Source organism: Olea europaea, unplaced genomic scaffold, assembly GCF_002742605.1.
Source record: "Olea europaea var. sylvestris unplaced genomic scaffold, O_europaea_v1 scaffold1152, whole genome shotgun sequence".
Taxonomy (NCBI): domain Eukaryota; kingdom Viridiplantae; phylum Streptophyta; class Magnoliopsida; order Lamiales; family Oleaceae; genus Olea; species Olea europaea.
Genome location: NW_019228918.1, coordinates 218,923 through 231,421, shown reverse-complemented (window position 1 = coordinate 231,421; position 12,499 = coordinate 218,923). Strand labels below are relative to the sequence as shown.

The 12,499-nt window shown below is 35.5% G+C and overlaps 2 protein-coding genes across 2 annotated transcripts in view; one reads left to right on the top strand and one right to left on the bottom strand.

Moving 5' to 3' along the window:
• LOC111373676 (topless-related protein 4-like) overlaps positions 1-913 on the bottom strand; it is a 17,463-nt gene extending 16,550 nt beyond the window's left edge. The window contains exons 1-4 of the mRNA XM_022996240.1: positions 741-913; positions 521-657; positions 228-407; positions 6-119 (exon numbers count right to left, since the gene is read on the bottom strand). Of these exons, the coding sequence (XP_022852008.1) occupies positions 6-119; positions 228-407; positions 521-657; positions 741-755 (446 nt within the window). The 5' untranslated portion in view covers positions 756-913. The remainder of the gene's footprint in view (positions 1-5; positions 120-227; positions 408-520; positions 658-740) is intronic.
• A 6,808-nt stretch (positions 914-7,721) lies between these two features.
• LOC111373675 lies at positions 7,722-8,899 on the top strand. The gene is made up of 2 exons (XM_022996239.1): positions 7,722-8,087; positions 8,177-8,899. The coding sequence occupies exons 1-2, from the start codon at positions 7,722-7,724 to the stop codon at positions 8,897-8,899; spliced, it is 1,089 nt and encodes a 362-aa protein (XP_022852007.1).
• Positions 8,900-12,499: the final 3,600 nt, after the last annotated feature.

The window sequence follows — 12,499 nt, the reverse complement described above, 5'->3', positions numbered from 1 at the left end:
TTTACCTAAAATTCTGCAATGTCAGAAGCATTGTCATTTCCTTGAAGAGGTCCTCGTTGAAAGACGAAAACACTTTCAAACCCTTCGTAAGAATCTCCACTGCTTTAGCATGATCGCCCCTAACATAAGAGGGAAAATTAATATCCCAGTAAACAAAAGCACAAAAAATCGTAGCAATCATATTCATAAATTTTATAGATAAATGCACAATAAAAGTAAAAGCTCACTTGTCAAGGGCTTCAAGAAACTTCTGCTTTCGGATCTCGAAGAAGACCTTCATGGAGTAACGGTTGTCGTCTACCTTTGTAAACCCTGATAAGTACTTTTCCACTTCCTCCCATTCTCCATTTGTCACTGCATCCTCAAAGTACCTCATGTTGAAGAAAAACCCCGATTCTTTCTCCAACCTACATCATTTATTTTTGGAAAGTCCAGAACAAATAATAACAACAATATGTCAAACAGAAAAAAGAAGTGATCACCCATAATAAATTTAAAGGAAAGAGTACAAAAGCCTTACTTGTGGACAGTTTCCTTGAATTTTTCCTCATCAAGAAACTGAAGTATTAAGAAAACGAGCTCTCTGCTCAGCGAGGACATCGTTTGGTAGAATCGAACAGTCCCAAAATTCCCGAATTGCTCAGATTCGCTAAAATCCTGGTAAACCAGAAAACCAATTCAAGGAACACAGAAAATCACATCAAAGTAATAATCCCAAAAACAGAAACGAAAAACATAACTATATTAAACACCATCAACGAACATAACACCTTGGAACCCTTGATTGAATGAAAAATAATAGATCGAGAATTTTGGCTTTATGGGAACTTTCTTCTCATTTTCCTTTCTTCTCTTCTTTTTCCACTCTTTACAAAGTGATTGAAAGTGCGAAGGAGAGATAGTGTTTCTCAAAGTTAATTGACGTTGAAAGCGAGAGAGATTCAATTATTAAAAAGAAATTAATGGTGTTCCCACGCTCGTAGAAGCGCGTGTATCAAAATGTACGCCAAAAAATGCCGGTTTACTCCACATGTTCGGTTCTCCTCGCGTAGTTCGTTACGTGGGGAATATCAATGAGGTGCAGGTGGTGGCAGGTGAGTGGCAGAGCGTAAACGCGAGTATTAAATGCACTGATAAGGTGTCGGTCCTATTTACTGGTCTTATAAGCGGAAGTTGTGATAAGTCCGTGTGGTTATCACTCAGCTCATCTTGTTTGCGTGGAATCGAATAATTTCAAAAAGGAATTTGATTCTCAAAAAATTCGCTATGGTGAAGTGACCAAAGGTGAATTACTACGATTCTATTGATTGTTCAAAATTATTATATTCCTATATGTTCCTTTTTTATCATGAATATTGCTATACATATTATTGATCCCAAAAAGTGTTGTCAACAGATGTCGGACCTATTCGCGCATACGTGAGCGAAGGTCCTACACGTTAAGACACTTGGACGGTCTGGAACGAACCTCTTTAGGGGCGTGGGGGTAACTCAAAGACGTGGGATGAGAACGTCTGGAATTCGACGGGAGGTTCGTAATCCGATTGTACAATAATTATCAATCGGTGTTCACGAATGTGAATGTAAATATATATGGATTTGTATTGTGTTGTAAGATGATATAAAAAGGGAGAGTAAAGTGTAATTTCTTGTATTGATTCTTGCATTAGCCTTTCGATGTTATACAAGGGAAGTATTTATAGTGTTACATGTGAAATGGCAGCTCTTAGATGAGGTGACACGTGGCCTCATCTTCTCAATTCAAACATCCAATCCTTGTTGGCGTGGAATCGAATAATTTCAAAAAGGAATTTGATTCTCAAAAGATTCGCTATGGTGAAGTGACCAAAGGTGAATTACTACGATTCTATTGATTGTTCAAAATTATTATATTCCTATATGTCCCTTTTTTTATCATGAATATTGTTATACATATTGTTGATCTCAAAAAGTGTTGTCAACAGATGCCGGACCCATTCGCGCATGCGTGAGCGAAGGTCTTACACGTTAAGACACTTGGGCGGTCTGGAACGAACCTCTTTAGGGGCGTGGGGGTAACTCAACGACGTGGGATGAGAACATTCGGAATCCGACGGGAGGTTCGTAATTCGATTGTACAATAATTATCAATCGGTGTTCACGAATGTGAATGTAAATATGTATGGATTTGTATTGTGTTGTAAGATGATATAAAAAGGGAGAGTAAAGTGTAATTTCTTGTATTGATTCTTGCATTAGCCTTTCAATGTTATACAAGGGAAGTATTTATAGTGTTACATGTGAAATGGCAGCTCTTAGATGAGGTGACACGTGACCTCATCTTCTCAATTCAAACATCCAATCCTAGGTGTTACTCTTGACTTGCTAGTTTGCTGCGCATTTATTGCTTGTGCAAAGCCCCCATGCTAGTGATAAGACCTGACATATGCACTTATGACAAATGTTCCATCAATCATTCTAACCAGATCTTTATGTAGGAGATCTCTTAGGAGAAGTGACCATGGAGGGATGTCCCTTCCTGGTTCAGAGTCTTCTGCTTCAGATTCAAGGCTCCTGCTAGACACGTAGTACTTCCGCTGTGAGGCTTTGGCAATCTTCACAGGCCTCGGTAGATGAGGCTCGGTTAGTTTCACTAGCTTCGGCATATGGGCATCGGCATTAATGGCGTCGGCCATTTAGCGCACTTCGGCTAGAGTGCCACGTGGTTCGAATTGAGTGGCCCATGTCGATTGACCAAGTATGACAACACGTAACACATATATTGCATGAATTTCATTTGTAATAAATATATTTCATTTTAGCGTGTATTAAATTATTTTATTTTAATTTGTTCAATTATGTAATTTCTAATTACACTTTAAACATTTATTTGTAGGAGATTTTTTAAAATAAGTTTTAACCTAATATTTGATGAGATTTATAACTTTTTATTACTATTTTGATCACGTGTTCAAAAAAATGGGAGAATTGTAGTCATGGTCCCAAACATTTATATTCTTCTTAGACTTTGCCAAAAAATTTAGTTTGTATTATTTACGATCCCAAACCTTTCATTTTGTTACAACACGAGAATAAATGGATGAATTTGATCGTTAGTTGACTCCCAAAATTTACTTTGATTAAATGTACAAAGGGCAAAATAGTAAATTTATAATTTTTCCACTGGTTAAATCCGTCAATGGCCACTCAACTCTATACTAGTATCACCATAGCACCAAATTTGACTTTATTTCACCATAGCCAACCAATTTAGTATACATTCCACAATAGCCATCAAACTTCTTTTCACATTTTTACTAATTTTCAAATGGGTAAAATGGTAACTTTGCATTTTATTTTAGAATCTTTTTTTTTTTTTGTGTGAAGGAACATTTTTTTAAATAAGTTTTTATTTTATTGTTCTAAGCAACTTCTTTAGGGTAGTCTGACTTATGGATCAGAAGCTAACGCTCGAAAAAAGCAAAAAAGAACGTAACCTTCGATACTTGCCGCCTGACTCACTCCGAAAAGAAAGATCTTTCACAACCACCAATAGGAAGACAAGTCAGTAGCTAACGAGCAAGAAAACGGATGCGCTAACGCGCCTTTTTCCTGTTACGGGTCAAAATCTTATTGCATGGGATATTCTCACAGCCTTACCTTCTTCCTTTCCTTTCTTGGCCTGGCTATATCTTATAAGTAAGTTTTTATTTTATTTTTTGAAGGAACTTTTTTTTTAAATAACTTTTTATTATGTCATAAGACCTTGTTCGTTTTTACTTGACTAAGTAGTATTTCACTTGTGCAATAGGTGTACGGCCCAGCCCATGGTCACCTCTTGTCAAAGTAGGCTTATGGGCAAGTCGCCTCCTCTCGCAATGGTATGGGGGCATCAAAGGTTGTTGTCCTAAGGCCAACTCGAAGAGGCTGAGCTTCGACACATCGATAATAGGATCGAAGTGGTTTTTCACAAATATCTGAAACAGTTTAGTGAGCAAGACGAGCATTATCAGGGCTTTTCGAGAACTAGATTTTTTCAATTTCGAATTTGATGCTTTGGCGAGACACTTGGCCTTAGATAATCTGGACATAGAGTGTAAATCCACAAACGGACTTCGAAAATTTATTACAAAATTTAATAACTACAAATGATTTGAGTTCCATATTGAGAAATTTCTTAGCGAACTTGAATCAAGAGGCCCTTTGGGATAAAACTTTATCACACGGATGGCCTTAACAATTACATTAAATCGCGTTGGTTGAAGATGACCTCATACGGTGTTCAGAACAAGCTTCGAAGTGAATGAATTAGAAAGAATGAAAAAGTAAGGAAATAAGACGGCTCTTTCTTAAACTATATCATGAACATAACTTCTCTTCTACACCAATCACGAGTTTTTAATTATTCTTCATGTATATATATATTTTTTTAAGTAACCTTTTTATTTTGTTAAAATAAGTCTTTATTTTATTTTTAAAAAAATTTTTATTATTTTTTTAACGTAACATCTTTTTAAAATAATTTTGTATTTTATTTTTTTACGTATCTTTTTTTAATAAATTTTTTTCTTAAATAAATTTTATTTCACATATTTAATGCAAAATTACTATTTTACTCCTTTAAAAAATAATGAAAATGGTGAAAATTTTTGGATGACCATGACGAAACGTCATATGAAATTGGGTGGATATGATGAAACAAAATCAAATTAGATGGTCTTGATGATACTAACCGTAAAATTAGATTGTCATTGATGTATTTAACCCATTTTTTCACATAAAACAAATTTAATAAATTAAATAAAAAGGGGGAAAAATAGAAGTAACTTTCCATCTTATTCCCACGCCCCATACTCCTCCCAACCCCATCTTCAAATGAACCCTACCAAATTAATCACCACCAAAGTAGTCATCATCACTGCCACAACCAATACAAAATTCGTCATCTTATCATGAATTTCATTATTCCAAATCACAAAATTTTCTTCAAAGCTGTTACAAGTACACTTTGATGTACATTATGGGTTATATTCATTCAAGTGACATCATGTACACCTTTTTTTCCCCACTCTTCCCACCAATGCACAAATTCTCCCTCATGCAAAGTGTACATCTAGCATTATTCAATTTTCTTTGAATTTATGAACATACAAATTTTTGAACCCTTCAGTACCATCCGTAACATCACTTGACAACATACCCAAATATTGTGCAACCTCAAGAACCAACTTGATATGAACTCATTCGTCAAAATCGCGCATTTTCCAGTGAACTTGTTCGTAATTTTACTACTGGGACCGTCTTTGTACACTTCATTGTTGACTCCTCAAAGAATGTTTTTGTTTGATTTCTTCCTGTATTGATCGCTAGTACCTGGCCATGCTTCTATGCCCCTGTTTGGCCTCGATTATTTGATGTTTTAATTTTTGGAGTAATATGTTTTCTTGGAGAATTGGTGGTTGAAAAAGAAAGAATTTTTTTTAGTTTATGTGTAATATTATTTTATAGGAGAATGTGATTAAAAAGAATAGACAAAAAAATGTATTATAAATTTAATGGGCTCAAACGAGGGGATATATATGTACATATATACACAAACACACGAATTTGATTTCCTAAACACCATACTTAGGTGGCACACTACAATAGGTGGTGTAATCAATTTTAAAACTAATCATTGTATTTCCCACATATTGTAATATGTCACATCACTCGATACTTAACATAAACTAAGCACCGGCGCTTAAGAGATCATGACTCTGTGTGTGTGTGTGTGTGTGTGTATATATATATATATATATATATATATATATAGGGGTGGGATGGTGGTGAAATCGTGGAAAGAGTCCCTGAAAGAATCAATTAACAATACACTTTTGTTCCCCAAGATAATTATGCGAAATTGGACTCCTTGAAAAATGATTCCTAAACCTTTAACTTCATAAACAGGAGGAGGTGAATTTTTGGGTTAATAAAACAAATATGGCTTTGGAGTTTGATGTTGATGTGATGTCTGGTTTGTTGATGAGGAGGAGAATAGATTAGAAAAGAGGCATTTTCAAGAATGTCCAAATATAAGGGTTGGAGTTGAAACGTGTACTTTTTTGATAATCCTTGCAAAAATGTCCAATTTTTAGATCAAAATGTCTACTTTACCCTCATGAAAAGATTAATCAATTTTATATCACTTTGGCACAATTTTTAAGAAGAGCAAATAACTTCCACGAGAAGCCACAATAATGTTGCTATTACCTAGGTGAGTCCACTTTCTTACATTTTTAATTATATTTTAATTAATTATTCTAGAACAAATGAAGAAGAAGCAAAAATTCTATTAACATGTACGAAGAAGTATATGATTCCAATTTCAAAGAAATCATTTCAAGAAATTTACTGTGGTAGAAATTTGAAGTTGATTAGGCTTTCATCATTTCTCGGTAGAAGGTATATTTTTTGGAACTCTATTTCTTCGAACTCTCATTTTTTTGATAAGTTTTATTTAGTAGTCGTTGTTATATATGTTCAAATCTCAATTTTTTGATAAGGTATTTTTTCCCTTCAATGGACGAAATTATCCTGAGTATATATTTTTTGTACCATTCATCTTAAATAACTTAGTTAGATAATATACTTCTATATTTAGAATATCATTTATGGTGGAATAAATTCTTGCAAAAATGGTGGTTGAAGTTGAAGAAGATGATAAATCCATGAAATCCTGTCATTTCATTCTCGACATTTTATAAATGTCGATAATGATAGTATAAATATCGTTCACGATATTTATAAACGTCGAGAATGATATTTATACTATCATTCTCGACACTGTCAACTGTTGATAATAACATTAAAATTTTGAGTAAGTTGGGAAAATTTCGTGTATAGCGATTCACATATTGCATGCAGGTAGCATTTTCGTTTTCGATTTTCGTTAGTAGTTGACAATATTGTTGTTTATGACATGCAGATATGGGAGATATTAAGAGATTTGTTGTCTCGTATGGTGATAGATTCATCAACATAGATGACGGGTGGAAGTGGTTAGGGAACCGAACAACATCAATTGTTGTTCGACATGATATTACATATGAAGAGCTTGTACATAAATTATTCAAGAAGTTGAGTGTTGATAGAATGAAATTCCAAATTCAATTGAAATTTACAATTCTGAACATGAATATACCCCCTGCTGATGTAGCCGATGATGAGCATTTGCAATGGTATATGTCTGTTCACACAGAAGCGGCGTGTGTGTAATTGCAAATGAATATAATGCTGGAGAGCACGAATTGCATGTCGGAGTTGAGCCTTTGTCACCAATAGAAGATGCATTGTGTGGACGCGATGAAGTCCGTATGTGCGAACTACAAGAGCAAAAAACGATTGATAATATGGATGAAAGTTTAGGTGAAGGCAGATTGTTTATTCGAAATGCAATTAAGTCGATTGATGAAGAGGACATTGTGGAGAATCAGATATTCTTTAGCAAACAATAGTTACACACAAGGCTTCAACTTAAGGCTTTGAAAGAGAAGTTTCATTTCAAGGTTAAAAAGTCAAATCCTAGATCTCTTGCTGTGTGTTGTGTCGATACTACATGCCATTGGCTAGTACGAGCTTCTAAGATAAAAACTTCAGAAATATTTACGATTCGAGAGTACATACCTGAGCACACATGTTCTCTAGACGTTTGACGAAATGCACAAATTCACGCAACGAGTGCAGTAATTGGGCATCACATAATGCGAAGGTTGGACGATGCAAACCAATCATACGTTCCTGCGGGTATTATTGGGGATATGGAACGTGAGTTTGGTGTACGGATTACCTATAACAAAGCGTGGAGGGTGAAAGAGAAGGAACTTAGATTTCTTCATGGTACACCCGAAGAAAGTTTCCAAAAATTGCCATCATATTGTCACATGTTAACCGAGAAAAATCCAGGAACTATTGCACACATTGAACTCGATTCGAATAATAGGTTCTTGTACTTCTTCTTAGCGTTCGGTCCTAGTGTACGTGATTTTCGAGAATACATGAGGCCAATAATTTGTGTTGATGGAAGTTATTTGAAGGGCCAATATAAGGGAACACTACTAGTAGCTGCGGTGCAAGATGCTAACCTACAAATATATCCTTTGCGTGGAGTTTTGTCGATGGGGAAACAAATACATCGTGGTATTGGTTCTTTACAAAGTTGAAAGATGTCGTTGATGATTCAAACCAGCTAGTGTTTATGTTGGACAGGAAGAAGAGTATTAAGCGAGCAATTACGAGGTTGTTCCCACTTTCTCACCACAGTACCTGCATCTGGCATATCGAGAAAAATCTTATTGCTAGGTATAGCAGTAGCAATGTCATCTTCTTATTCAAGCGGGCAACGCTAGCATACCGCGTATCAGAATTTGATCAGTTCATGACACAGATAAGAACCATTCGACCGTCAATGGCATCTTACTTGGAACGTGCCGGTATATCCACCTGGTCACAGGCACATTTTGTTGGTAATCAGTACAACGTTATGACGAATAACATTACGGAGTCACTGAATTCAGTCCTAAGGCGACACAAAAGTTTCCCTATAATCTCGTTGATCGAAAATATTACGTCATTGATAAAACGATGGTTCTACGAGAGAAAAAGTGCATCCACGAAATGTAGTACGACTGTGACACCAAAAATTGATGATGAATTGAGAAAATCATTCGACGCCGGTGCAACTTTACCAGTACGAAATTTGGATGAACTCGTTTTTGAGATAGGTATAGCTACCGAACTTTGTACTACCGACCTTATAAATAACACATGTTCATGTCGAGAGTTTCAGATGCGACAAATCCCATGTTCACATGCATCCCGAGCTGCTTGTGCAAAAGAAAAATTATTGTATGATTTGTGCTCCCCTTACTACACCACATAATATTGGCGAGCTGCGTACAACAAAGTTCTTCACTCCGTTGGCCGAGAGTCAGATTGGGTTGTTCCTCAATCTATTCATTCCATCGAAGTTTGGCCCCCGAATATACGTAAAGCACCAGGTCGACCTCCTACCCAACGTCAACGGTCAAGAACTGAAAGGTCGACGTTGAGACGAAAATGCGGCCGATGTGGGGGTTCTTGACATAACAGGTAAACATGTCAGAATTCGACATCTTTAAGTGACACGTATACTTGAATGACATTGTGTATTCCAATCGTCAAATGCCCTGATAACATGAATTATCAATGTTTTGAATTTTTTTCTTTTGTATTACTTGCTTTCTACCTCTTGTTTTAAATGTTGTTGAATATATTTTTGATTTCTACTTTTTTCTGTTTCTTTCTTCGTTCTCTCTTGACATCACTTATTTGCAATTGCTTGTTGTAAAATTAAGTTTGTAATACATTTTGAATCTTTTATACGGATTCATCCCCTTTTTTGTGATTTTTCTCTTATATTATTCTAGTCGTTCAAAATTTTATAGCGCACAAATAGGAAAATTCGTATGGGCATTCACTAAATACAAACAACACTTCATTTTAGAATGTCATAATGGATACAAACAAGAGAGGCCAGGTTTGGGGTATAACTACCAACAAGGGAAATGGTGCTTACATATATTCTTATGAGCATTTTACTACGATATCATTTTGTTCATCATATAAGTGAACAAGCACATATCTATTTCATCACTGGGATTTTCTTAATCATTGTAGACACAATGTGGTAATGGATACAAAAGCAACCCATGAATGACTCGTTCTTCTAAGTCATTGGAGCAGACAAAATGGTAATCACAACAAAAGGAAGCCATAACTCCAATACATATCGTAGACAACTATTATACAAAATGGTGATCACCCCAAAAAATATCCATCACCTATATGGATTTTATAGCACTACTATATGTAAGTAAACATTTCACTTACGATGACTGCATCTTCTACATATCCTCCACGACGGACAAAGAGAACATATCACTGTCATACTCCTTGTCGGAGCTTATGATGATCACATCTTCATTTTCAACGGGAACTGCTCCAACATTTTCATCCAACAACACATGATGTGCTTCCGGTTGGACCGGTACTGGGATGATCTCACGATGAACTTGAATTGGTTCAATTTCGTCGATTAGATTTGGAAAAGGGATTGGTTGAAGGCAAACCCTACGATGGCGGTTCGAAGGTTGACGAACATATGGAACGAAGATATTGCTTTCATCATCCGAGTCCGAGTCTATGATGATCGGGTTGTTCGCGGACGACCCGGGGGGTCGAAAGTGATAGTAACATCAAGAACAGGAGTATGTTGAGTTGATGAAGACATAATCAATGGAAAAACTAACTAGTGCTATGAATTTGTTAAATTCTCGAATGTACATATTTAAGTAAAGTCTAACATTTTATAGTGGAGAAACACTTGTCCTTTGAATGCACGATAAGATATCTCACCAACCAATATGGTTGAAGTCATTCATGGTGATTATTTTACAACTTTCTTCACATCAATGTGGTTAAGAACGTACTTGTGCTTGGCATACCAACTTTAACTGCTATAGAAATTATAAACCTGTAGATGACGAAGCCTGTGTGTATTTCATCTTCTTTTCCCTTTCTCTTCTCCGCATGTCAATACTTTCTGCTAGTTGAGACGTTGATGTCTTAGGCGGTTGAACAGTAGGATTTGGACTTGTATGGAGAGGAACATCCTGCTGCATGAAACCTATAATGGCTTCCATATTGGATTTCTAGTTAGATAATCTGTTTAGCATATTCTCATTCTTTTCGTCAATGTAAGATCTGACAGAACATAAACTTGTATCAATATAAGACTGTATGTGCTCTTGTTGCTATTGGAATAATTCTTCTTGTTTTCGAAGAATCGCCTGATAATGGGCTTTTTGTTGTTACGATTCCTGAGCCATATGAGTGCTAAACATATTTGATAGAGAATTATCCATGTATGACTGCATACCACATAGCATGTAATCTTGCATCGATTTGTTATGTTGTTCGAACAGTTGCTTTTGGCTTTCAAGGATATCCTGGTTCAGGGCTCTGGATTCTTCAACAAATTCTGCCTTCAAGTTGCCACACAGACTGGACACATCTGATATCGTATGTTGCCTGTACATACCCAACATTTCTTCCATTTAGTTTTCAGTTACATATCTGGAGGCACCAGAAGCAGAACTAGGCTCAACTCCAGTTGAAGTTCTCGATGTACCACAACTGGTCGTTTCTTGCACATGGATGTTATCCGGTATTTTTGGTACTACATTATCTACTTCTCCAGTGACAATGGCATCTAATATATTATGTTCATCATCAGCCGACAGTGAAAGATTTATGTACCAGGGTGTTTGTAATTCTTCCTCCGTAGGCTGCAGCACTGACAAACTATCAGAATCCATTTGTTTAATTGAACTTGTTAATAATAAAATGCGAATGTCATTCTACATTGAAAATAAAAAATTCATACATCTTGAGTATCCAAAAATTGCTTAACAACCGATTCTTTCAGTATAGTATTAGGCCTCCAATTATAGATTCGTGGAATCTGCACCGTTCTGTATTTACGATGATCAAATTTTTGTCCAATTCGTGGAAACGCTTCATATATCCAATACTGCAACGTAAAGAAAGAGAAATGTGATGTATAAATTTTATTCTTTGTACAAAGAAATTATACATAATACGTAAGTAATTAGAATAGGAACATAATACCTGAAATGCGATTGGATAGCATTGTAATGCATACTTACATTCTGTTTGTCCATTCTATTGCATCCTTAGTATTCTTTCCAATTGTGACTCTTTCAATAAATTTAACAAAATGAAATATGCTATCCGGCCCAACGGTTACGTAAGGAACTCATCCAAATGTTCAACCATGCCCAGAGTTCTATAATCAACATGTCGTGAAGTCGGTTTCAACACACACTCAACCAACATAACTAATCCCAGCTTAAATTTATCTTCTGTATCTTCACACATGTGAAAAGTTTCAAAAATCATTTTATTGCTAATTTTTTTGTGCCATTGAAGTATTGATTTCTAAGACGATCGTTATTATAATCAATTTCTACGGATGGTTCATGGCAAGGTAGTCCAGTAATGAGGCAAAATTTTTGCGAGCCAAACCTAGCAAGATGGTCATCTAACCATATCCAAAGTTTATTGTTTTTGCCACAATGCACAAGTCTCATTATAAATTCGTGTACCAACTTGCTAGTAAATTGTTCTTCGTCTCCTTTGAAAACAGCTCCATATATAAATCTATAAAAATTACTATACATCAAATAACATTGTTGATTTGCATCTATAAAATTTACAGAATCTTTAACGTATTGACGATTTGGATACTAAAGGATGGTAGCAGAAAACCATTGTTCTGGAGAGAGAACGTATTCTAAAGACATCTGCATCAATTATACAAGAATTAATATTTTTAAACAACTGTAATTATTTTTTCAAGAATTAATATTTTCATTTGATTGTACACATCTATTATAGTAAAACAAAGTACTGTTAATTG

Excerpts from the sequence above, each read along its gene's own strand:
- LOC111373675 (XM_022996239.1), top strand. The coding sequence starts at position 7,722 with ATGCGAAGGTTGGACGATGCAAACCAATCATACGTTCCTGCGGGTATT. Across the intron at positions 8,088-8,176 it reads GAACACTACTAGTAGCTGCG|TTGAAAGATGTCGTTGATGA; the intron begins GTGCAAGATGCT and ends TTCTTTACAAAG.